This window comes from Apus apus, chromosome 15 (assembly GCF_020740795.1).
Source record: "Apus apus isolate bApuApu2 chromosome 15, bApuApu2.pri.cur, whole genome shotgun sequence".
NCBI classification, from domain to species: domain Eukaryota; kingdom Metazoa; phylum Chordata; class Aves; order Apodiformes; family Apodidae; genus Apus; species Apus apus.
The window spans coordinates 6194760-6220950 of record NC_067296.1 but is presented as its reverse complement, the minus strand read 5'-3'; the positions used below and the strand labels follow the sequence as shown (position 1 = coordinate 6220950).

At 52.5% G+C, this 26191-nt stretch overlaps 1 protein-coding gene across 1 annotated transcript in view; it reads right to left on the bottom strand.

The window, feature by feature from the left end:
* The window catches only part of JPH2 (junctophilin 2), a 32148-nt gene extending 9060 nt beyond the window's left edge, over positions 1-23088 (bottom strand). The window contains exons 1-3 of the mRNA XM_051633082.1: positions 22366-23088; positions 15315-16098; positions 1445-1563 (exon numbers count right to left, since the gene is read on the bottom strand). Of these exons, the coding sequence (XP_051489042.1) occupies positions 1445-1563; positions 15315-16098; positions 22366-22744 (1282 nt within the window). The 5' untranslated portion in view covers positions 22745-23088. The remainder of the gene's footprint in view (positions 1-1444; positions 1564-15314; positions 16099-22365) is intronic.
* Positions 23089-26191: the final 3103 nt, after the last annotated feature.

The window sequence follows — 26191 nt, the reverse complement described above, 5'->3', positions numbered from 1 at the left end:
TGCTGTGGCCCAAGTGCAGGACCCGGCACTTGGCCTTGTTGAAGCCCAGACCATTAACATTAGTCCAAGTCTCTCTGTAGATCTCCCTATCCTCATGCAGATCAACACTCCTGCCTAGCTTGGTGTCATGTGCAAACTTACTGATAACACACTCAGCCTTTTCCTCATCCTTTGTTACTAAGATTCCTTTTGCATCCAATAAAGGATGGAGATTTTCCTTAATCCTCCTTTTGCTGTTAATGAGCTTACAGAAACATTTTTTTATTATCCCTAACAGCTGTAGCTAGTTTGAGCTCTAGCTGTGCTTTGGCTCTCCTAATTTTCACCCTGCATAGGTTCATTTCATCTTTATAGACTTCATGAGTGACCTGTCCCCTCTTCCAAAGGTCACAAACTCTCCTTTTGTTCCTAAGGTCCAGCCAAAGGTCCCTATTTAGCCAGGCTGGTCTCCTACCCCACTTACTGTTTTTTCAGCACACGGGGACAGCCTGCTCCTGTGCCTTTACAACTTCTTTCTTGAAGTATGTCCAGCCTTCCTGGACTCCTTTATCCTTCAAGGCAGCCTCCCAAGGGACTTTGTCAATCAGTCTTCTGAGCAGTTCAAAGTTTGCCCTCTGGAAGTCTAAGGTGGCAGTTTTACTAACCCCTCTCCTTGTTTCTCCAAGGATCAAAAACTCAGTCATCTCATGAACACTGTGCCCTAGACGGCCTCCAACTTTTACTTCCCCCACAAGATCTTCCCTGTTCACCAGAAGCAGGTCCAGGAGGGCACCCTCTCTGGTCAGCTCACTTACCAGCTGTGTGAGGAAGAACATATTTCTAGCTAACTCAGTCTAGGGAGAGGTAATGGCATCCACAATACTGCTTCTAATATTACATTTCCTATGTACTAATCCTCAGTGCTTGGTCTCACGGAAGGAACCTCCCAAGTGTTTTCCCCACCAAATAATTAGCAGTGATGCTAACAAATAAATAGGCAACCAGGGAAGTAGTATTTTGCATTAGCATCTTTCTTATAGGATATTACAGCCCCTAATTAGCAGAGTCTGATCATACCCTGGTGAGGTGTGGGGGCCCCATAAGATACAGGTTTGTGAGTCAACATGCAAAGCTGTTCCAAGAAAAAGCCATGAGGGATATATCTACAGGAGCACTGCAAATAGACCTGAGCTCACTGTCTGCCCTGCCTGGTGCTGGGAGGGCTTCAGGGTGTGGAGAAACACGAGGGCAGGTTGAGGGACTGTGGACTATGGTAACATATTCCAGCAGGTACAACAGCAGTGTAAGGAGGACAGCAAACCATCCAGTGCAGGAGGCTGGATGAACTTCTGCACTTGAGGAGAGACAGAAGGGCAATTTGTGGAGTTATAAAGCGGGTGAAGGATTTGAACAGATCCCCCAAGGAAATTGCAAAATCCCTCTTAGAAGATGCCTCTGGTCTTACCTGGCTGATAGAAGTCTGGGGAGAGCTCCCTGGCCATCATCCTGGCTATGCCCGATTCGTTGTTAGCTGCCTGAGCTGCCTGCTCAGAACTTTCAGCCTTGGCTTTGGCGTGAGCTGTTCTGCAGAGAAGAGGGGACAACAGTGAGCACCACCTGAGCTGAGATCATTCTAGCTTGAGCAGTGGACCCTGTCCAGGAACAAGATCAGCCCATCTGGCATAACACAGCACTCAGGGCCTGGCTGCTTGACCCAAAACCCCACACTTGAGGAGAAAAGACCAGATTTTCAACAAGTAAGTGGCACAGAGGTGCTGATGGCTCGGGTGTGAAGGTTGCACTGAGCCACACAAGGGAACAGGGCAGGTGTATTTGCAAACACGAGCATGTCCATGAGCTGCAGCCAGACAGCACGTGCTGCAAAACGGGCTTGCTGCCGTGTTGTGAAGCACTGCAAACCTAGCTCAGAGGAATGCCTAAAGCATCACCACAGATGCAGCAGCTGAACAACACTCTGCTGTCATTAGCCCTGAGCTGCTGCACCTCACCAGTGGCAGCTGCCCCTGCCCAGCTCACTGACATGTTTTACCCCACATTTCTACCACAGTTCTCCAGCAAACAGCACAGCTCATCCAAGGGGCTCCTTTACTCATCACAGCCCCAGGGGCTGCCCTCACTGGTGCTAGGGAAGGCAGAGCTATGGTCTCCCTTGCAGCTTGGCTCCCTGAGTCCTCTCCACTCCTTCCCAGCACATCTCCTCCTTGCTCTATGGGGCTATCTGGGGTATTTTGCTGGCCGGCTGTTGTATTCCTCGCATGCCTCATGCTCAGGGCCCTGTGATCTTTATGTTAAAGCAGGGCTGGCTTTACAGCCCAGCTGCTCACAGTCTGGGAAGGAGCTGACTTCAAACAGCAAAACTGCACCTTAAAAATAAAGGAGGGTGAAGAACTATATATTCAGCTGCTTTGTTCCACCCAGGGCTTATGGAGAGCTGCTTTCCCCTGCTCTCACTATCACGTTTGCCAAAGCTCCCCAGATCTCCCTTGCTGCAAATAATGGAGCATACACTGGCTGCACATGTAAAACCACGTATTTTTTTTTGTGGGCAGTTTGATAAGCAGTTAGCAGGCCTCAAACACCAATGCACTACGATTTACAACCTTTCCTATGGTGTTATGGTGTCTGATGAGCCCTCTTCAGGCTCAAATTGGTATCTGTTCATGTTTTAGCACAAAAAATGAGGAAAGCTGCAGTTCTCATCCCTGCAGAGAAGGCTTCAGAGGAATTTTTCGATTGTCAATCATGAAGTCAGGATTAATTCCTTCCCATTAAAGAGATGCAGTATGCAGACAAGACTAGCTTTAGTCCAAATACTCAACAGGTGCAATGAAAAGGTGATAGAAATGTTGTTCTGAGAAGGTATATATACGCACACACACACACATGTTCACACATGCACCATTATGGGGAGCTGTGAGGAAAGAATTAAACGTCAGGCAATAATCCCAACTGCTACAGGCAACAGTGTGACTCAATGGGGAGCTGAAAATGCTGTTCAGAGCCCGGTGATAGAGAAGAGGGTGCAGAGCTGCTATGCCTCAGCCTGTCTCTCCATGGGATGACATCCCACTCCACTAGAGCCATGAGTCACCTCCCTGGCCACACTCACACGTTATCTCCCTGCTTTCTCCGCAAGCTGAGCTGCCTGGGATTGCTGTCATTCTTGGCCTTTTTATCCAAAATTATTACAGCTCCTAAAAAACCCAGAGACAAGACATGATGAGGCAGAAAACAGCAATTTTAAGCCGCTGCTCATAAGCAGGAGGTCTGAGGCAGCTCAGAACAGAGAAAGCACCTCCTTTTTTGGTAGCATATAATCAGCGTGATTAATTCCACTATAATCTGGCAGGGGCCAAGGGGGATGTTTGGCTCTCCTTGCCTAGGGGATCAGAGCAGGCTGGGCTCCCTGTGCCTGGGGCACTCAGCCTGCCCGGCGCCAGCCCCAGGAAGAAGCTTGCAAAGTGAGGGTCTAGCTCTTCACCCCAGCAGGACATGCTCTGGCCCCTGGCTTTGTCCTGCTGCTCTTGAAGGACTGGATTCATTGGATTCATCACACAGAGATAAAATCCCCCCTTTCAGCCACTTGCTAAGCCAGGCAGAGGTATCCTAGCCACTTCCCAGCCAGACAACCAGCCAGCTGGCCCCAGCTGGGGGAGCAGCCAGGAAGCTCCTGGCAAGTGGGTGGATGGTTTCCTACAGGTGAATTCCAAAAAAGCAGTCTGGAAATGGACTGGATGCAGACTCTGTTCTCCCTGCTAGTGTGGACACGGTGCAACTCACGCTGATGTGTCGCCAAAGGGGTGCAGGCAGCTCCCACATGCTCGGCTCTCCCCAGGAACTGGGGCCAACACAAGGGAACAGCCTGGGAGTGTTGAAGGTGACAAGGCAGTTCCTAATTATGCAGGACTTGCCTGACCTCTGCTCCTGACCCCCTCTTTGCAAAGTCATCTAGAAATGCTTGATTTGGGGGTACTGAGATCAACACAGCTGAAGCTTCAAATCTGGCACCTCTGGCAAACCACGTGTTGGCCCTGCTGGCATCCTGGGGAAGCCATGCCCATGGCAGAGCACTGCTGTCCCCTGGCAAGAATGCTGATGCCCTGTGCTGTGTCTTAGCGTTGCTGAGATCACTTATTACAGCAGCAGCCAGATGATGAACATCTGGCTTAAGCAGACACAGCATGGTGATTGCAGCAGGTCTTCCCCACTCTCTCGGCTGAGCTGCACAGCCCCGGGGCACGAAGGGAAGGCACTGCTGCTCACAGCCCTTCAGAAAGCTGCACTGAGGGCTTAGTAACACCATGACAAAGCACAGCCCGGAAGAAAAAGCCCAGCCACAACAATAACACCTAACTTGCCTAGAGTATTTCTGAATTAATTATTTACCCGCAGGGCTGGCAGTGCCTGGGAGCGCAACACAGAGAAAAACTTGGCCCAGGCTGCAAAGCAGGAGACAAATACCAGCTGCTCTGGGAGAGCTCAGCACACACAACTGGCAACACAAAAGCCTCTCCCAGCCCATGGCCTGAGGTCTGCTGCATGCAGGGGTGAAAGAGAAAATCCAGGAGGTTTCAGGGAGGCAGGAAGGTGATCTTTGAACCTCAGACATGAAATACGTAAGAGGACAAACTTCTTCCCAAGTTAAGATTTGATGAAAAAACAGAATGAGCCTTTACAAAAAGGAAAATGCTGGCCTTGTATTTATATACATATAAATGTAATACTTTTCAGGCAGCACTTGAATCAGGGCCATGCTTTTTTATTCACCATTGGTTGTGCTGTCAGGTCCCAACCCCTCTGCAGAAAGCAGCCTGTACAAAGACCCATAGAGAAGAAAGTCTGGAGATGGAGGGGATCAGGATGAAACTGAAACAGAGGCCCACGGAATTTCTAGCACCCAGCAGCAAAATTCAAAAGCCCCTTTTCCCAGCAGCGATGGAAAACAAACCATGAACATTAAGCACATCCACTGGGGCAACAAGCACAAAGAAGGGCCTTCACAAACCAACCCCAGCACTCTACATCCCAAGTACCACCCTGGGATGACTGCTTCCCTGTTTTACTCTGAGCCATCTTCCCAGGCAGGGCTGTTAAAAATAGCTCCAGTGAATTCTTCAGAAGGAGGAGCAGCCCTGCACCGAGGGGAGGTATGTGGGCAATGTCTGCAGCTCTGCCCCAGCACTTGCTGGGTCATGGTGGCTGCTCTGGGGCCACTCTAGGCAGGGAGGCTTCACACCTCAGGTGGGAGAGGGAGCGTTAAATGCATCTGCTGTTTTATTTGCCCCTCTGGCAGGGCTCTAATGCTCTAATGGTTTTGGTACTAGTGCAGGACAGAGCACCACTTCTGTCTTTCCTGGCCATCTCCCAGAAACACTGCTCGAATCATTCCTCCGACTACAACTCAAATCCCCTGGGGATACATGAGCCGCAGCTGAGCACCGTGCTAACAGGTGAGACCCAAAGCCAAGCCAGCATGCCTGTCTCTTTGGACAGTTTATGTGATTTTGCACATCCAGATTGGATTAGACTGCAAATGAGATTGGAATTAGCAGAGAATACTGCAAATACCAGACAGGGCTGGGGTGCCTGCAGGTGCAGCAATGACCTTGTGGCTAAAATTGGGGAAGAGCTCAGATCTCTGCCCAAGTGATCACATATTTGCTTATTAAGGGAAAGACAGACTCATCCAGCACTGTCCTTCCTTCTCCAGGGTCTTCCTCATTGCATTGATGCAGTAAACTCTGAGGAAGGACCAACTGAACACTTTTTTCTTGTCATTCTCAATACACCAACCTGCAGAAAAGGTCTTTATGCAAATAAAATTAATCAGTGAGCTCTACGGCTAAGCTCCCCTTTCCTCAAAACTGGCTTTTCCACCCACAGTCAAATTCCTCCTCCTGTATCTACCAGGAATAATTTTGTCCTTCTGAGGAAAATTAAGATAATGGTTTGTCTTGGCAGAAATGTCAGCAGCACTCAAAAGGGATACATGGAAAGCTGCAGAAGTGGTTTTGCTGATGGCGACATGGTCCCTTCTACTTTTACATCATGAAGGGCAAGGACACACAGACCTGACCAACACAGACCTGTTTTGAGGGTTGGATTAGATGACCTTGAAAGGTTCCTTCCAATCCAAAGCATTCTATAATTCTATGACATGACCAGGACAGAACCTTTCTGGTTTCTCCATTTTCCACACTGTCTTTGGACTTACATCACCTCTGTAGGGCTGAATGTCCCTTTTCAGCTCGTGCCACTTTCCCTGCCCACATTCAAACCCACCTGTGTGTCCCACCCTGTCCTGAGAGCCAGATACACATTTACTTGCCTCTTGCTCCATCACTTGTGTGGACATACCCACACAGTTTAGACTCTGACATCCCTGGGGTGTTGGTTGATATTATGGACTCTGCACCTGCAAAGTGTGATCTAAATTGTGAATTAAGCATAAATCAACACAAACTGCGTCCTAAAGGAGACACCTCCATACCACTGTGAAAGAAAGCCAACAAGAGAAACCATCCTGGCCTTGCAGAGTAGCTCTGCTCTCCAGCCTCCCCTCCCTTGCAGCCAACTGATGAGGTGCCCCAGGTTTTTTACTCATGATACCAGCGCTCACACAGAAGTGCTGGCATTATGCCCTGGGTATGAATATGCCCAGGCTACTTAGCTGGATAAACTGGACCTTTTCTTCTTCCTTCCACAGAAAGAGCACGAACAAGGCATTCAGCTGGGACTAAAGCATCCTTTTCTGTGCAGTGCTTCAGGAGCACAGGCCTGGCAGAGCTCCCTGCCACCTAACGAGCTCAGCAAGCATTAGCCTTTATGATTACTTGGTGAATTTTTAAAATACCGAAATGTTATCCTCAGCTCTAAATAGCCCAGAGCCACTTGCATCTTTCACCAAGGGATACTTCCCCTCGGAACAGTTAAAGTGATATTAATCTTCCAGCAGACAGATCTGCAGCTGTCTTCAATAAGACTGCAACCTACACACCCCAGCCTTGCGTATGGGAGATTTTGCCCAATTAATTTCCACCACCCTAATTGCCTGTGAGCCGAGCGGAGCCGGGTGGGCAGTGAGCTGGCAGGGCTTGGCCATGCCAGCCTGCACAGGAGCCAGTGGCTGTGACAAGCCAGGGGGGCTGGCACAGCCTGCAGGTGCTCTCCAGTTCCCCTGCAGCCCTCAGATGCCGGCCAGCAGCTGCCCGGAGCCGGCTCTACCTGGAGTGGTGCAAGCCAGAGCCTGCCAGCCCAAAGGGTCACAGAGCAGCTCATGGGAGCATCCACAGAGGTAGCTTTGGGGGAAAAAAAAGGACGAGTTGCAGCTGCCTACTGGACTCTCTCCTCCCCACCCCAGGTTTTCAGTTCTGCTCTCCTCAGTGCTGCCCTGGGTGCAGGTCAAGCGGAGTCCAGAGCGGAGTCGCCCAGGGCAGCACAGCCTTGGGGCTATGTCCAAATGCCACTGATTGATTCCATCTTCCACCACACCATTACCAAGAAGCCTCAGGTAATGCTCTAGGGATTTAATTTACCTACCACAGCAAGATCAAAGCAGCTGGGTTATCCCACCGGTGAGTGCACCAACAGCACACAGGCAATCTAGGCCTTACAGCCTTTAATCCCCCACTTGCTCCTGCTCCTCTGTCCTGACCAGGGGAAATAATTCCCACTTCCAAGAAAACCCAGAGCTGCAGTAGTTGCTTGTTCCGAGGGAGCCCAGCCTGACCCAGGAGCTCCTGTCCAGCCCCAAGCTCTGCCAAAGGGACAGCACTCACACACAAACCAGCATGTTTTACCTGATTGCCAGCCCTGCCAGCACTTACACAAATCAGAAAGTATGTGTTTTCCCTCTAAGATCTTTGTTTTTTTCATTAAAAAGTTTTAGCAGCTTCTAACTCTGATGTTTTTCAGATTTCAGCAAATCAAACCAACAGGGCAAAGAACTGCAGGGTCTGCTTTGTGATCTGAGATCCAGGAGAAACAAGAGGGAGAGCAGGGACCTGTGGTGACTGCCAGGCCACCACCAGGGCTGCAGCACCCATGTCCTCTGTGCCTGCACCCAAGGCTGCTGAGGACTCCCAGGCTGATGGGACACCAGGTTCCTCGTGGTACTCACTGAAAGGCCAGCAGGCCTCACAGGAGCAAAACAACAAAAACTGGGACTCAGAAAGTCAAAGGTTGGAACCAGGATAAGCCAAAAAAACCCACACCTCCTCCAGGAGGAGGGAAGGTTTCTGTATCTCAGGCTTTATATTTAAATTGGTCATTTTACTGTAATACTTTGCTTTTTCAAGATAAGCCTATTTCACATTCCACTGAAACACCGATAACCTCGGAGCAAAGCCTGATGGAATCAGATGATTTTAAGGCCAGCTCCCTGCCTCCTGATTTCAAGCACTTGGATGAGAGTCAAAGCCTTCCTGCTCCACACAGCAGCAGACCAATTGAACAAGAAACTACCATTTGCACAGTCGTTTTTGCAGATTAAAGTCACACTTCATTTTTCCCTTTCTGTGTTTGTAAGCTGTTGAGATAAGGATTCCCACAAGGTCAGAATGAACAGTCCATTCATTCCACTTGCCCTGCCTGGCCACCTGAGTCGTACCCATCGCTGGGACTGATGTCCTGCCATCCCAACTCTGCTCCTCTTGAGGGACCTCTGCAAGCCACAGCCCCACTTCCTTCAACCCCAAAGACCTGGGAAGCCCTGGAGAAAGCAGTTTGCTGCCCAACCAATGCTTTCTCCTTGGAGCTTCTGAAAGCGCGTGCTCCCTCTTACCCAAATAGGGCATGAAAGCGCCTAAGGAAATTCATGTGAGGTGGGTGGAAAACAGATAAAGCTGTGTGCACTCTCCTTTGGAGTCAAAACGCATCTCAGTGTAACAAGGAGGGTGGGCCAAAAATGTGTCAGTGCTGGAGCTGCAGCCAGCCTGGGCTGGAGCGGAGGTCATTCCAGGAAAGGCTGAAGGAAAGGGGTGAAGGCATCACACCATCACTTGTTCCATGGCACCCAACCAGCCTGCAAAGTCTCACACACAGGGGACACACGTTGTGCCTGGGCGAGGAATGGAGAGGCCCTCACCAGAAGCCTAAAGCTCACTCTCTGCTCAGCATGGCAGAGGTGAGCCCAAAGGTCTCTGGGGTGGGATGAGGAGGGTGCTACAAAGGTCAGGCAGCACTTCAAAACAGGCAATACTTCTACAGAGCTAGAAACTGCTCCTCTGGGGAAGCAAGACCCCTCCAAAAAAAACAGCTCCACCAAGCCCAACTCACCCCTATTCAAGTCCCAGTCATGAGTCTGTAAAGACCAAGCCCTGGCTCTGGGACAGGGGCAGGGTGTCCCCCATCTCCAAGACACAAGTGACACAAAGTGCTCAAGCTCCTGATGCAGGACATGGGGAGGCTCAGGTGGAAGCATTCCTCCTAACCAAACCACACGTGGTGACATTGCAATACCATGGCACAAGGCAGCCAGGCACGTTCTTGCTCCAAGAGCTTTAGGAGAAACCCAAGCTGAAGTGGTCCTGGCTGTGGTGGCACGGGTCAGGCAAATTCCCCCTCACTGTCCCCGTGGATGGTTATCTGGGACACTGATCTCAGTTTGTGCTGATAAGCCACGCAGAGGAGGTCACACCTGCTCAGGAGCTGCAAGAGGAAAAGGTTTTTACTCGCCTGGTGTCAAGGGAAGAAGGGAGAGCTGCTGGCATGAGTGCTGTGCAGAAAGCAGAAGAGTCCCAGCCCCAGGCTTCCGTTGGTCTGGAAGTAGGTGCCAGCAACTGGGTTTCTATTAGCCAAGAGTGAATGAAACAAGATTATCCTCTTTATAAACACACTGAGCTGTCTGAGAAACGTCTTTGCTGGGAGAGCAGGACCAAGGACCATCCCCTCACTGCTGTGTCCTGGCACCCAGCTAAGGCAGGACCCATATGACAACCCTCATTTCTCCCTGCTTGTTCCTGTGGAAGCGGCAAGATGCTGATTCCCACTATGGGGGCCTTGGGGTAGGCAGAACACCTGTCCGTCAAGGACCTGCCCCGGGCTTCTGCCACTCAGCCACCTCCTGGTGCAGCAACACCTTGCTCAACACGATCCCCCCTGGGGATGTGGCACCCTCCTGTACCCCACAGGGAATTTTAATGAAGTTGGGGCAGTCCTGCCCCCCTCCATCTGCACCCACCCACCCTTTCATCCTCCTGAGAGGTCAGGATGCAGCATCTTCCGTGTCTGATCTTACAGCTGCAGAAATGCTGCTCCCAACTCCCGCATCTCTTCCTGGCAGCTCCCGCTTGGAGGCACCATCTCCTGCCTCCTTGTCACACACCCATCCAGCACCCAGCACCGCGCAGTCCTGGAGCAAAGAGAGCGTGGCTGGGACAGCAGAGGAGGATCAGCCACTCTCCTGAGAGGGGAGAGCCTGGCAGGGGCTGCCTTGAGCCATTGCTACCAGCTCTTGCAGGCGGCCCTGAGCATCCTGCCCTCTGGCCTCAGACATAAAGGCCTGGGAACACACTGACGTGTCTAACGCCCACACCTCTGATTAAACAACCAGGGAAAGCAGAACGCCAAGGTCATTAAAAATATATATATTAAAAAAAAATTATGAATAAATCCTAAAACTCTTTCATAGCAACCCCTGAGTCTGATTTGACAGACTTGAAAATCCCAGGTCCAAGCCCTCTGGCCTCGGGGACGCCGAGCTGCGTCACCAGCCATCGGCCAGCCCAGCTGCACCCGGGATGCCCGTCACGCCTCACCAGAGGTGCACAAGGAAGACACTGCTTTGGCTGCCCACCTGCCCCCCCGAGAGTGCCGGGGAGGAGGTTGGGCATCTCGCTGGGGCAGCGTTGGGCCAAATAAAGCCCCTCATGGGTGGGAGCAGGCGGCCGAGCTCCAGCGGCGGGGGCTGCACAGGCCCTGGGCGCAGCTGTCGTGCCGGGGCAGCGCTGATAAAGCCCTGCTCTGCCTGCCCTTATTTAGTCAGGAGGCTCTGCTGACTCCAGCGATTTCGGGACGTCATTTGCACCACACACCCGCGTTCCCTGAGGAGACGCCGAGTGCCGCTCGGCCAGGCCGGCTGGAAACGCTGAGCCCAGGGAGACGGCGGCTGCGCTGCCGGGAATGCGGCTGGGCAAGGGAGGCTCGGAAAGCGATACGGGAGCCATCCAGCACTGGTGTTATTTGAAGGGAGGACTAACACATGCCTCAAAGACACGGGGACAGAGAGGGAAACAAGCAAGGCTTCAAACCCAGGCAACAACTTGCACTCGGAATGATGCCCGCGTGTCGCTGTGGTAGAAGCCGCACCAAGGTGATGTCTGATGCCAAGAGCTCACCCCAGCTCTGCACTGCTTGAACACAGCCCAGGCTCACTCATTGTCCTATTCATTTGTCCTCTCCAGGCATAAGACACTCAGGTGCACAGAGGTACCTGAAGACAAAGAAGTGAAGCACACCAGCCATTCCTGCCTCTTACACGTTCCTTTCCTGTTGACCCTGTGACATCTGGCAGACATATCTGAGGTGTTATTAACAGGACACACACCCATCACATGATCTCAGAGCATGGCCAGACCCGTGCCTTGTAGGACACACAGCCAAGTTCCTCCACTGATTTTGGTCCAAGTCACTGGGAAGCACAACCCTCTGCAGAGGCAGACACTGTCGCAGTGGGATGGAGGTGGGATTTACAGTATTTACACCCATTTTGCCCCCCAAAAGCACCAGTGAGAAGGAAATCCCCTGAATGAGCTGCCTGGCTATTGAGTGCACAGCTTTCAAAAAAATCAAAGGTTCACCCTGAAGCTGGTCCTGCCCTTTTTCTGGCTTTTAATTTTATATATGCTTCAGGGTGACTTTTATCCCAAGTGAGAGCAGCTCGGGGCAGGATTCCTCATACTTTAACTTCCATCAGCTGATCCTCAGAGCTGCTGGTAGACATGCTTGAGGTTTCTGCCCAATGTCTGAGCAGTGCCAAGGGGCTATGCCCGGGGTGAGGGGGCAGCTGCTGGGCTGGGCTGTTCAAGACAGCATGACCTCATGCCAACGGATTCTCACAAACAGAATGGATAAAAAAAGAATCAATCAATAAATAAATATTGCAGTTATCTCAGATGGTGGTGAGGTGATGCCAGCTTTGTCCTCAGCCTCTTGCACAATGGGGAAAGCAGCTGGACTGGGGAGGGAGCCGAGGAGGCCAGGCCAGGCAGTAGCTGGCACTGCCCACAGCGCTGGCCCTGCACCCAGGCAGGCGGGGCCGGAGCTGCAGAGCAGCCTGGTGCTCTGGACACCCACAGAGCAGAGAGAGGGGATGGAGGATGGTCTGCTGACCACAGCTGACCATCATCTGCCACTGTCCTGCCCATCTTCACAGGGCAGATCACAGGCAGGGCAGCAGCACTGCCAGCAGCCTCCTGCTCACGCACCCCCGGAGCCCCGGCACGTGCCTGGCATTCCTGCGGTGCAACCAGCCAAGACAGCTTCCAGCACTTAGCCTTGTTTTCCTCAGGATTTCTATGCCTTCAAGAGCCTTTTATGGTGCAAGAGAGTGAAATCTGGTCTCCTGATGTTTCACCCCCAGACTGCAGCAGGCTGGACATGATCGTTACTTTACTTTAGCTCTGCAAGGGGCTCCCCCAGGCGCCAGAAGCAGGTGAAATAAACACCCGCAGACAACAGGTACAGAGTCTGCTGTGTCTGCACAGCCCAGCTGCCATGTCCCACCAATTAGATCCTAGTGATAACCTCATACAGATGTGTCACAGCTTCCCCCAAAAAAAGGATTAGTGCAGCCTCAATGCCTTTTTTTTTTTTTTTGGTAAGGTACGAATTGCCACCTGAGGAGAGATATAAATGGTCTGTCTAGAAAACTCCACCTTGCAGTTCCAAGCCAGGGCAATGCTAATCATAGTACATCCTTTTCATAAACCACAGTAATCGATTTTGAACAGTCTGTCTGCAATCACTCTTTGTCCTGTGTGTGGAAACTGAGGCAAGGTTCAAAGCCAAAGAGAAAGTCAGTGCCAGAGCTGGGATTTAACCTCAGGACGCCCTCAAGGCAAAAATACCTATATTTACTCTTGATAGCAAAACTGAGCTGAAAGGAGGAGGAAGGAGAACATGAATCAGATTTTCAGAAGGCAGCAGATAGAGAGAATGGCTCTGCCCAGAGCAACACACACCAGGAATGAATGCTGATGGAAACTGTGAGTTATAGTTTACAGGACAGAGGAGCCCGAATTCTCCTCCTGCAGCGGGTCCAGCTCAGCTGCAGGCAGTGCTGCAGAGACAGGGGCACTGCCGAAAGCATGTCCTCTTCCCCTGCAACTACCCCAGGGTCAGCAAGGGGAGCACTCCCTGGAGGAATCCGGCTTTAACGTCTTTATTTCCTCCAGCTCCAGAGTTTCCTTAATAGGAAATTATTCCCCAGCCAGGCAGGGGAGGGATGCAGTGCCCCGTCAGGGCAGCGAGCGCATTCCAGCCCCGATGGAAAACACTGCCGAGCTGCTTCTGATCCAAAGTGTAAATAGTGTTTAACAAAAAGAAGCTTGTGTAAACCAGCCGTGCTCTCGGGGAGCCGCTTTCACAGCTCCAGCCTCCTTATTTACGGGCACCCAGCACCACGGCCACTTGCTTTTCCCGGGCACAGCAGGGAGGACCCAGCAGCCCCACACCACCCCAACCTGTTATTTTTATCCTGGTTGGCCCCGCACAGAGTTTCACTTCCAAACCCACCCTTTTTTCTCTGCCAGTCTATGAGGTAACTGGGTTTTGCTAAAAATTAATCACCCTCCCCACAAAACTTTGGAGCAGAAATGGCCACCAGAGAGCAGAGCTGGAGTTTCTTGGAGGGGAGGGATGGGGATTGGGAACAGGCACCCTCCCTGCTGCCATTATTTCCCATCTCTGCTTGGTAATGAGGAACTTTGCTAATGAAACAGCACTAAAAAGGAGCAAAAGGAGCCCTGGAGTCCCAGCCACTGCCCAGCAGCCTGAGCAAAGGCTGCGCAGGGCCAGGTTTCAATGGAGAGGCAAGGTGAAACTTCCAGGTCTCTCACAACTATGTTTCCCTGAGGAAGAGGAAAGGAGCGAAGGCTCTGACTCTTCATGACAACCTCTGGTCCCTGCCGGACCAGCTCCAAGACTGGCAGGAATGCTGTGGGAGGAGGAGCCTGCTGCCAGCACAGCTTGGATGCAGGCAGGGATGCGAGCAGGAGAAGGAGGTTTTGCTCTGCCCTTCCCAGGCAGACCCCGGAGCCCTTCTTTTATCTGCTCCCTCCTCCATCCTGGGAAGGGTGACAGAGCAAATGCCTGTTGGTGCAAGGGAGTGCAACGAGATGCTGCCACATGCTCTCAGCAGCCCCTCACCCACTCTCCCCTTGCACGCCCATGTGCACACATCCCCAGGCATGCTGCTGGCTGCCACAGCCCCCTTCCCACCCCTGGGGTTCAACTAGGACAAACCGGGGGGACAAAAGGGGCAAACTTGGCTGAGCCCTCCCTGCTTTCTTCTCTCCTGGCATCCTTAAGCATTGTGAGCTGTGTGCTGTGGGACTGGGCTCAGCTATCCAGCACGGGCTGAGCTGCCACTGCCACCTCCCTGATGGCAGAAACCCCTGCTCCAAACCTGGCTGAGGGCAGCTGGGTCCTGGGGGGCAGATGCAACTCTTCAAGGCAGCCCCCTCCTTGGTTCAGTATCCATCACAGGTCCTGTCTCCCAGTCCACAGCATCTCAACACAGCAGTGCTTGTCCCAGGGATCCCATTACACTGAGCCAACATGTGTAAGTGACAACTCTAATGCAGCCCATAAACTCCCCACAGAGCCACACTGGGGTCTCTGGGCCAGAGCCACACTCTGCTGCAGACCCAATTCATCTGGGATGAGTCTTGCCAGCTGCTCACAAGCCTGTTGAATTTACCACAGCCAAACCCCACCATTTCTCATCCTGCCCCAACAATGACACCCAGCAGCTCCAGCAGCCTGGCACAGCATCAGGCTGCTCCCCATCCCACTGAATGCCAGGGCCAGTACCAGTCCCTGCTGTCCAGCAGCTCCTTCCTGGACCAGGGATACAGGGGGACAAGAGAAGGGATGAGAAATAGGACAGGTCCTGAACACCACCATGAGCCATGAGGGCTCTCAGCCCCGCTCCTCCAGCCTTGAGTACAAAGAATTAAGTAGATGCTGCAAGGAGCCCTGCTTGACCCCTCCACTGGCACACAGCAAGGAGGCACACAGCACAGCTCCCGAGGAACACGCGGGATGGGAACCCCCACCACCAGGACCCACAGGGCGGAGCCCCGAGCGCCTACCTGGATGCTGCGATCTCCGACTTCTGCCGGGCGATGGCCGCGGCCCTCTGAGCTCCCTCCACGCTCCTGTCCACCTTCTGCCGGATCTTGGCGCTCTTGAGAGGTATGACACGCTTCTTCATGCCCTTGACGAGGACGTTGTGGCGGTACTTGCCCTCCTCCTTCTTGCCGTCGGGCAGGGTGGTGCAGCCGTAGCCGTGCCGCAGGTTGTCCAGCCACTCGCCCTCGTACTTCAGCCCGCTGGAGCGCTCGCTGACGCCGAACCCGGCGCGTTTGTCGTTCTTCCACTCGCCCATGTAGGTCTCCGTGGTGGTGGCGTCGATGTCGGACTCGAAGGGGGTGAACTCCTCACCCTCGGCGCCCTCACCCAGGCTGACGGTGGAGGTGGCATCGCTGGCAGCCGAGCTGATCCCGCTCTCGCTCTTGAGGAAGCTGACACGGCTCTTCTGGCTGGCCAGGGACGACTTGGACTCGGATTTCTTCAGCTTGCCCAGCAAGGAGCCCCTGCGGAAGAGCCCCCCTTTCTTGGGCTTGCCGGCCTCCGCCTCCGCGTAGAGGCTGAGGGCAAAGCCCCCGCGGGTGATGGTGGGCGAGAGGGGCAGGCTCTCGGGGTTGGCCGCAGGGGAGTCCTGCTGGGGCAGGGTGCCGTTGCTGTGCTCGCTGCGCAGGGAGGAGAGCGAGGTGCGCAGGGGGGAGCGGACCACGGAGGCCATCCCGTAGGGCACGCTCTGCCGCACGCCGTAGCCGTGCCGCATCCCGTTGGTGAACTGGCCCTGGTACGTGCCTGCGGGAGAGAAGAGGGATGGGGTGAAAAGGCAGCTCGCTGCTGGGATGGGGGAGGGAGCCAGCGCAGGAAGGTGGGCTGCAGGGCAGAGCTGCCCTAGAGCAGATGTATCCACCTTCCCCCAAGGAGAGGAGCCCCAACTCTGCTAGCGCTTACCCACGTGGAAAAGCAGCCACTCGCTAGGAGGGAAAAGGGCAGAGGGCAAGGCTGAGTGCCATTGCTGGCAGGATTTCACAGCTCCTTTCCACAGCTCCTCAGAAATGGGCTGGGGTGCCAGGGGACACTTGTCCAAACCCAAAGCCAGTTAGTGGATGGGGTCTGGATTTGTATCCCAAGCAGGGATCCAGCCTCACAGGGCTGGAGTTTGGGCTGTGCTGAGGGTGGCAGCAGCTACACAAGCTGCAGTGGCAGAGCTCTTGGCCTGGTGACAGTCCCCTTCATCCCATTCTGCAGTTTGTCACTCACAGGCTGCCAGAACTGTCTCTAGATCCCCGAGGGGAGTGCCTGGCCATAGCACAGCCTGCCACTGTACCTGCAGCCACAACTGCATGGACCTGACATACAGCTTGTCCATGGTCCCAGGGCTTGTGCCACACTGCACAAAGCAAAAGATGGGCAAAAAAGGGAAAGAGAGGAGTAGAGCAGCGCAGTGCAGGGTTCCTCCAGCTCTGCCCCAAAAAAACACCCTACCACACTCCTCCAGACACAGCTCAAGAGGGCACACGGTGTCATATGACAGGGGACACACAGAGGATCATGCTCACCATGGTGGGGCTGCACCCCGGGTATGAGACCCTGCTAAGAGCCAGCAGGACCTTGGTAGAAACACCTTGAAGGACTGGGAAAAGCAGCTCATGCCAGATCAGCAAGCACTCCCAGGGTCCTGGGGAGGCTCAGCAGGGCTGGGCTGAGACAGAATGGAGTGACCTGTCTTCAAGGCACTTAGCTCCCTGCTCAGACACTGTTAGTGAGACCAGGGATGACCCTGTTCTCCGGGGAGCAAATCCAGTTCCTTCTTTGGTGATTGTGGGAGTGCGTATTTTACAGTCTCCCAGGCCCCTTCTGCAGCATAATCTCCACTCTCAAGCTTCAGGTTTCGTTGAAATCCTCTTTGCACCCGCCTGTGGGGTGTTGACTTACAGAGCCAGGGGCCAGGAAAGACAAGCAGCACCCGAGCGGGCAGCAGCTGCCACCCTGGGGTGAGCCACCCCCACCAGCCCCTGCCCACCCTGAAGGGTCTCAGGCTCCTTGCAAATTTTTGGTCTGTCCTACTGAAAAAAAAAAAAAAAAAGAGTTCAGGTAGTGCAGAGAGCATCTGTGGGCTGTGGCCAGCTGTGGAGAAGCTCCATTAAGAAAAATAAGGTGGGCAGTGTTGGTTAGGGGTTCAGGCATAGGCAGAGAGCCAAGGACCATGACTGGAGATGCCCAGGCACTTAGGGGGGTTCCTCCTTGCTCCTAAATCCCTCTCCATAAAATGGTGATGAGTCTTCCTAGCAAAAAATGAGGTTATGAAGGCCCCTGTACTACCCCCCTGTCTCTCCGCACCAAGAGCTGGTGAAGTGAGTGCTCCATCCCTCCTGCCCAGCTAACAAGCAGGGCTGACACACGATCAGGGTGACATTGGAGACCTCCTCCTAGAGCAGGACAACTTCACAGATGGCAGGCTGGAGCTGATAGTGCCACCCTGTTAACCCCCTGCAAGAGGAACCCTGGAAAAGGGTCGCAGGTTTAGGAGGGCTCAGCCACTCCTCAGGGGCCAAGTTGGAGCAGTCGCTGCCTTCCAGCAAGTCCCTGGGCCCCTCTATCTCCTGAGTGGCACCACAGCCACCTGGATAGGGAAAGCCTTGTGTCACAGCAGGTTCTCAGGGAGTAGAGAATGCGATGCCACTTCTCAGGGGCACACGTGCCTACCCTCAACACAAGGTGTGACACCAGCACTTCTGGCTGTCCTTGACTGCCTGCTTTTAGCCCACATGGGACAAGCGACGCTGTCCCTCCGGCGCTTGGTGCGACCAACCCTGCCAACTACATCTGGCTTAGCAGAGGGCACCAAGAGGCCGTGGCTGCCCAGCCAGCACAGGGCGAGCGGGCACCGCCGTGTCCCTGTCATGCCACGATTCAGAGCCCAGCTGAGGCTTCGTGCCAGGACAGAGCCATGAACCAGCCCTGGAGCAGAGCCAGAGGCTGCTGCGAGCGGCCGGAGGCGCCGGCAGCCGTGCGGCAGGGCACGCAGGGATTGAGCTCACCAGTATGTACCAGTGCAGCCAGTTCAGGAGAGAATCAAGCTGTGCAAACCCCCTCTGCGACACGGGGTCAGCAGGGCTGCACCTCCCTGAGCCACCCTTACCCCCTGAAGAGCAAAGCAGCCTGGCCAAGGGGGGCCAGGCAGGACACACAGCTTGCTGCCAGGCACTCACACGTGTCCCAGACTCTGCAAAAAAAATAATTTAAAAAAAACAGTGGATGTGAAAACCCCCTCTATTTAGGATAAGAATGGGACAGAGTCCCACTTCCCTGCCTTTCCAATCCCTGCCTGATTCAGCAGGGCAGTAGGACAGAGCCATCAGGGTGTGATTACTGGGGGACCGGACCCCAGTAATCCTTTTATTTCTTGTCATAGTGACAATAACCACTGGTTCCTCTGCAACCCCCAGGTACAAGGTTCATCACCTCTGCCCATCCCCAGCCAAAGCTGGGGGGTGCCCCTGCTTGAGTATCTTCACAGGATGGGAAGGATTAAACTGTGGGATTAATAAAAATGGTATCCCTGCAGCCTTCACCTCCAAACACTCCAACAGGATGGCAGCACCCTCTGTTCTGCCCTGGTAGCAGGATGGGACCATGTCCAGCTCCATCCAAGGCAAAAGTTTCAGCTCCTGGTGCACATCCAGCCCAGCATCAAGAGCCATGATCAGCAGCACCACAAATCCCTTTCCCAGCCCACCTCAAAGTTCTGGCATAATTAGTGATGAATGTCAATAATACAAACAACAAGGTAAATAATGAAAGCAACTCAAATCCTATCACTGTCCTACAATCCCCTGCTGTTACCCAGATACTGTGATGACAGGCGAGTTAGAAGAGCTCAGTGTAAAAGGCCAGGGATATGAAATCAATGCACAACACCATGTGTGAGACAGGCCAGCAAAAGCTAGTGCTTCATTTTGGTGCCAACAGCATTATCTGGTTGTTTCTGTTGGAAAAGAAACGCAGACAAAGAAAAACAGAGAGGGGAAATATATTCACAGTGTTGATTCATGGGTCAAATCCAGCCACGCAGGAGTTTGCTGCAGAGGCAGCATGCACAAGCCACCACCATTTTGGCTCACCCAGAGCCCATTCCTGCTTCCCCAGCCACAGCCCCATGGATGCTGCTCCTTCTGCCCCATCCCAGGCCCCTTCCCACCTGGCTTTCCCTACCTCAGGCACCTGAAGACCTAGCACTGCTCCACATCACCCCATTTAATATCTCCGACTTCTGCATTTCTTTTCCCCTTTCTTGTGGTCTTGTGATAACTGAATGGTCTAATTGTTTCCACATGCAGTTAATTGACACCACTGTTTTCTCTTAGAGCACATCTTCCTTCTATAAAAGGCTCTGAGCTCTTTGCTGGTAACCACACACACACCTTCAGCTTGGAAACCCAAGGAAATAGATCACAGTGTTACTGTCTCTGCCTGGCCACACCAGAAGCTCTGAAGCCCTTGGCTGATAGCAATCAGCATTAGAGAAGGCAAGCTCTTTAAGCTGAGAAAAAATGAGAATGACCCACCCGGTGCCTGGGCTAAACCATGAATTTACCTCCTATTAGACGTCAAAAATCTGTATGGGATTAAAAAAGCCTCACTCCAGTTTGGGGCTCTATTTAAACACCAACCTCAGCCAGCCACAAGACAAAATATACTTACAGGGCTGCCTGTGATTTGTAAGTGTATTTTAAAGTATAAAGTTTCTATGTGTATATTGATGTACATGATATATATATACAAAAATGTTAATTTAAAGTCTATTTTAAAACATTAGAATCAGCTGAAACCCATAGGCAGCCTAACCATGACCTAAAGCTTCTAAGGATCTGGCAAAAGCTGCATGTTCCCAGAGCCTCTTCCTTGCGTGGCTGGCTTCCAGGAGGTTTGGGAATCACATCCCCTACTCAAGGGACAGCAGATTTCCAAAGCCTGTCCAGATGTTAATCTCAGCAAACTAAGCTTCAAATATCAACAGGTTCAATTAGTTACTGGGTAGAGGTGAAGAGACAAACAGGAGCAGGTCCTGCAAGTCCTACACACACAATGCTGGCTGGTGGTTCCCACTTTAGCTCTGGCTGCAGCTTCCTACTCATTCCCAGACCATCAGAGAAGCTCGTGTGTTGAACGAACAGCTCGGACCAGCCAGGATGTGGTGGCCCAATGCAAGGAGCAGCTGCTGGGCACCGTGGCACAGGTCCATGAGCCAGGTCTGGCTGGATCTGTGGGGGCTCAGCTCAGGGCTGCCCAGGGTGGCTTTGGCCAGGCACATCTTCACAGATCAGGGCTAAGCCAGCAGCCTCAGGTGGCACTGGGATGACGCAGACAGCACATTCTCGGGTGTGGGACAGCCCCCCAGGGAGCACTGTGCTGACCAAAGCAACACCTTCTATATCCTTACAGGAGAAAATCTTGACTCATCTCTCCCCCTCTTCTGTCCCAAGCTTTCAGTGATCATGATCTAATCCAATTCAAACTCCCATGTCAAGTTTCGCTTCTCAAAAGTCTCCTCAACAATTAGCTCATAATCCAGTCACTCTGCACCCTTAGAAAAAAAATGTGGTTTAGGAAGCAGCAAGGAAATAACCCTGCAAATTCATAGGAGACCTTGACATGTCCAGAATGGAAATGCCAACAGCAGCTGTTGCTGACAGTTACCTGATCGCTGCTCATTACTCACCAGAGCACATCTTACGTGTCACCTACACGTCCTGCAGCCACATGTGAAGTTTCTGCAAGGCACTAGTGCACACACGTGCACCAGCCTGAACTCCCACTGCACCCTGCTCAGCTCAGTGCTGAGCTGCTCCACAGCCACAGGGCAGAGCAGGGGAGAAAATGTCAGGTTCCTGTCTGTACTTACAACCTCCAAAGGCACAAAGAGAATGAGTCAACTTCAAAACTATACTCCCAGGCTTAAAGTTAGCCATGTACTCAGGCAACTCATCAAGAAATATTTCTGTACATGTATAATCCTGACAGACGGTCTTGAATTAGTCCATTTTTCTAATCTTTATAAATCAAATACTTTTGATTTTTAAGAGTTATACCATTACTGCTATTATTCTTCACAAACTAACTCCATTGCCTGTCCCAGATAAATATAGATGCAATTCTGATCCATATTTTGAAGGGTATTTCTTTCAAATCACCCTCTCTATTTAGCTATCCTAAATATGGCAGCCTGGAACATTACAGTACTGAAGAGCTACAGAATTACTTGCACAGGGATTCTTGCAATGTTGCTATCCCCAAAATTGCCACTAATGCAGGAACACAGTTGGGCTGAGCATTTACAGAGCACAACAAATATCTGGCTATGCAGTGCATTTGTGTACGAGTGGGGGCTGAGAGCTTCCAAGGAACTTTATTTTAGGGAAAGGCTTAAATTCTCAATAGCTTAGATGAACTCAACCAAAACTGTTCAGCAAACAGATGTCCAGGCAGCCTGTCAAGAGGCACACAAGGAGTTTTAAATGCATAGGCATGGCATGCTATGATGTTGTGGGTGGCTTATATCCAATGTGAAAACATTCCCAGCTCACTGACCAGCGAGTGAAGGGCTTGCAGTGGTCACGCACCAGCAAGGAGTTTGTGGTTTGGTTCAGAGAGGGACTGAAGCAACCAGTCCCTGGGGGACCAGGAGTCCCAGGCTGCACACATCAAGTTGGTTGGTGTTAACTCTTGGTACAGGCACTCAAGAGCTGCTCCCGAGGAAAGCTGGTGGGGGCAACAATCGGCTGCTCCTCCCTGGTGTCTGCAGGTGGCCAGCTGCACACGCTGCCCCTGACAGCAGGGATCAGGGCACACACACCTGCTTATGAGGTGGTTGAGCCCCAAGACCCTGCTTCTTGCCTGAAGGACCCCAATGGCTCATTGTGGACCACTGTGCCTGTCTGCCCTCCCTAGTGGAGACAGGGTCAGCTTACCCCTCCAGTGGGGACAACTCCCAGCCTCTGCCATTGCAGGCTGGGTCCCACACTCTTCATCACCCTCCCAGCCCCTCCGTGTCCCCCGTACCTCCATCAGCATAGGTCTCGGTGCCGTAGCCGTCCTGCAGGCCGTTATTCCAGGTACCTTCATACTTGGCTCCGCTGCTCATGCTCTGCCTGGCCCCGTACCGTCCCTTGAAGCCATGGGTCCACTCTCCTCGGTAAACCCACCGTCCTTTGGTCTCGATTCCTAGGCCGTGCCTCTTGCCTTGGGACCAGTAGCCTTCGTAGGTGTTGCCGCTGGGCCAGGTGTATATGCCCACCACTTCAAAGCCGTAGTTCCAGGAGCCCGAGTACTCCCCCTGGCCCTTGGGGCCGGTGCAGATGCCGTGCCCGTGGGCTTTGCCCCCTTCCCAGCCCCCGCAATAGGCACCTCCATCATCGAAATCAAACCTGCCGCCGCTCATGGTGCCCCCGGTGCCCCCTCAGCCGGGCAGCTCTCCCAGGGGCAGAGCTGCTGCGTGCGGGGGCAGCTGCCGCATCCCCGAAGGAGCCGGGCTGGGCTCCGGGACCGGCTGCGGGACCGGCCGCTCCTGCCTCGCCTCGCCCGGCCGAGGGGCTGCGGAGCAGGGAAGAAGGAGAAATTGGAGGGAGGGGAGAGACACGGGCCCGAGCCCCACCCGGGAGAGGCAGCCGAGCCGCTACCTGCCCTGCTGGGCACGGGGCCGAGCCCGCAGAACCGAGGAAGGGGGTCCCCGAGCCGGCCGCGCTCCCCCGGCCCGGCGCGTCCCGCTCCGCTCTCCTCCCCCGCCGGGAGAAAGGTCAGCGCTGCCCTAACAAGGCCATCGGATCCCAGGAGCTGCTCCCAAAAATAACCCCCCGGAGCCCGGCCTCCGCCTCGGGGCCCTTTTGTGAAGGAGGGAAGAGACACATCCAAACCCCCCCCCCCCTCCCGCCCCCCCGGGCAGGGATCCAGGCGGAGAAGAGGCTGGGAAAGTAAATGTCTGCTTAAAATAGAGCCTGGGAAGGGGCCGCGGAGCTCCCTCCACGCCGCGCCAGGAGAGGGGGGAGAGCTGGTCCCCGCTCCGCCCGACCCCCGGAGGGAGGGAGGCAGGGAAGGAAGGAAGGATGCCCGGAGAGCCGGGAGGGGAGCGGGCTGAGCCTTCGGGGAGGCGGGTTGGTTCGCTCCAGGGTTTCTGTGGGCAGAGTTAGAGCAAGGAGTAAAGGCACTCTGCTCACCTAAGGGCACCTGAACTCCCCTCCCTGCCCGCAGCTTCTGAAGGGAATTTCCAGGGCTTCTTTAGGGTAGTGGGGGAAAAAAAATAAATAATTAGCCTCGAACTGTCATTTGTCCTCTGCCAAACAACAAACTTACCAAAATCCCCTAACAGCTGGCAGCAAATTTAGTCTGTTCAGAAGAGAAAGGTGATGAGACCCTACCCTTGGGACAGTTGCAGACACATCAATAGTGGCAGCCCACCTTGCTAAACAGAATCCATGTCATCAGATAGCAGAAAGGACAAGGAATGAAACACCAGGTAACAGGCTAATCCAAATCCTCCCTTCTTCCATCTCCTGAAGACACGTCACAGCAAGACCATGAAGAGATGACCTTCCCCTCACTGACCACAAGCTGCTGAGAAGATGCAAGAGCTGTGGGGTGAGACCATACTGCCAGCAGGCTGTGCTCTGCCCTTGGGGATGAGCTCCTGAGACCCACACCAAGCTCTGGAGCAAAGCTGCCACAGACAACGACGAGCTCCAGACTTGCACGACACAGCTTTACAACTTGGACAGCCTCTACATCAGTGCTTCTACAAAAGAGGCAGCTAAGAAAAAAATGTAGACTATGTAACTGCAAAAGCTAAGTATGTACACACAGCAACCCAGTTACCAAATACCTGCAGGCACAGGTGAGAAGGACCAGCTGCAAAGTGCAAAAGGTTACACTTTTATTCAGCCACAGGAAGGAATGGGCACTTTGGTAGGGGACTCTGAGACAATTAAAAAATGCTGCTTGGCAGAACTTATCCTCCAAAGTTTTCTTCACAAAAAAAAAAAAGTCAGATTTTGAATTAGGCTCAAGTTGGACTTGATTTTTTTTCTTTTAAGGCTAAGCTTTTAGATTGAAAGCATGACCAAGTGAAGTTCTTTCTGCAAAATTAAGGGTTGGAGATGAACATTTCCTCAAAGCATAACCAGAAGGTTTTGGTTTTGTGGTTTCTCAGTATTCCAAAGCATCTTAAAATGCCCTGTAGTAACAGAAGGGAAAGTGTTAAGGCAGCAGTTGCAGCTGCCCATGATCTTCTATGTCACAGTGTTCCAGCATTTACCAGCCCAAATGTGTTGTAACTGCTCTATGAGGATGCCAAGTTCAGGACAACGTAATTATTTACTTAGCAACTCTTCCTAATTGCATAGCACAGTTGTGAACTGATAACACACTTCATTTAAGTGTTAATAACTTAGGGGAATGCTGGCATGTGCAGAGCTCCTCTTGACCACACAACCAAACTTCAGAATGCACCAGCACTGCGTGTGCACTAAGGCAGGTCCCAGGGCTGGTCAGATTTCTTCCTATTGGCAGAAAAAGTCACATTCTCCTCTGAAGGCTGAGCAGGCCAGAAGAGCCGCTGCACTCAGCCAACCCGCAGCCTGGGGGTGACCTCTAGTGGCCCAGCACCGCTGGCCTCCCTTCCCAGTCTGCACCAGCTCACATCTTTCTACTTTTTTTTTTGACATTACCTACCGACCACTTCACGTTGCAATCCCAAACCCTGCAGGTTACAGGTCTGTGGTAACTAATGAAACGACTGGTTAAAAGCAGTGTGGGCTTGGAAGGTGTTCTCAGCCCCACAACAGTGCTGTGGCTGCTCCCTGCAACCACTTGGGAACTGTAAAGAATAATAACTTGAAAACTAAGGTCAGTCTGCCCAGTATTGCAGACAAGAGTCACCAAACGCCTTGAATTCAGAACACAAAAATACAGCTTGTTAAGAGCAGGGAAATGGAAAAGTGATGAGGGACCCAAGTACATTCTGCAAGGGGTAGATGACACTTCACAACTGGCCAAGCAGGTTCATTTGCAGGGCCACTTAGTTCTAAGATAGTCTGTACTGCCAGAGAAATGACAAAAAAGCCCAGGGTTAACACCAAAGAATTTTGCAGAGAAACATTTGTCTCCATTTTTTCTCCAGACCTTACAGGCCAGAAAAGTGCAGGTACTGCAAATTGTAAAGACAAATTTCACACAACTCTCCTTCAACCAATCTTATTCTTTGGTGGGGTTCTCCTTTGCTATACATATGTTTATAAACAACAGATTGCGTTGATGCACAAAGTATGGCAAAGTGGTTGTTTCTGGAGAAGTAAATTTCAGGAAGAGCACAAGACTCCACCAGCATCTTGGACCTGGACAAGGCATTTAAGTGACAATGGCTCATCAGAAAGACTGGAAGGGAAAGATTTCCCTACTCTGCTGCTGCAGAGAAGTCTCTAAGGCCTGTTGGACAGTCAAAGTTACCCTTGCTTTACATTTTCCAGCACTACAGAGATCAGGATAACCTCTGCAAACAATCTTTCTTTCATTCTCCAAGTTTCTTTCCTCACCAGGCAGCCCAACATGCAAATGTTGTGTTAACCCAATAACATCTGACCATATAAACAAAGTCAGGGCAGGAGGATGTCTGTTCAGCCCATCAGAAATAAAGCCTCTTCAGGCACACACAAATAACAATGCCTCCTACCCAAGGTGACTGTGTCTCCTGGTTTTGCTCAGAGTAGTGACAGTAGTAAGGGGGAGACAGGAGATGGTCACACTCCTTTATGAAATAGAATCACAGGCACAAGAGCCCAAAACATAAGGGTTACAACCTGAGGTGAATGCAATTTCAAAGCAGCCGAGTTACACCAAG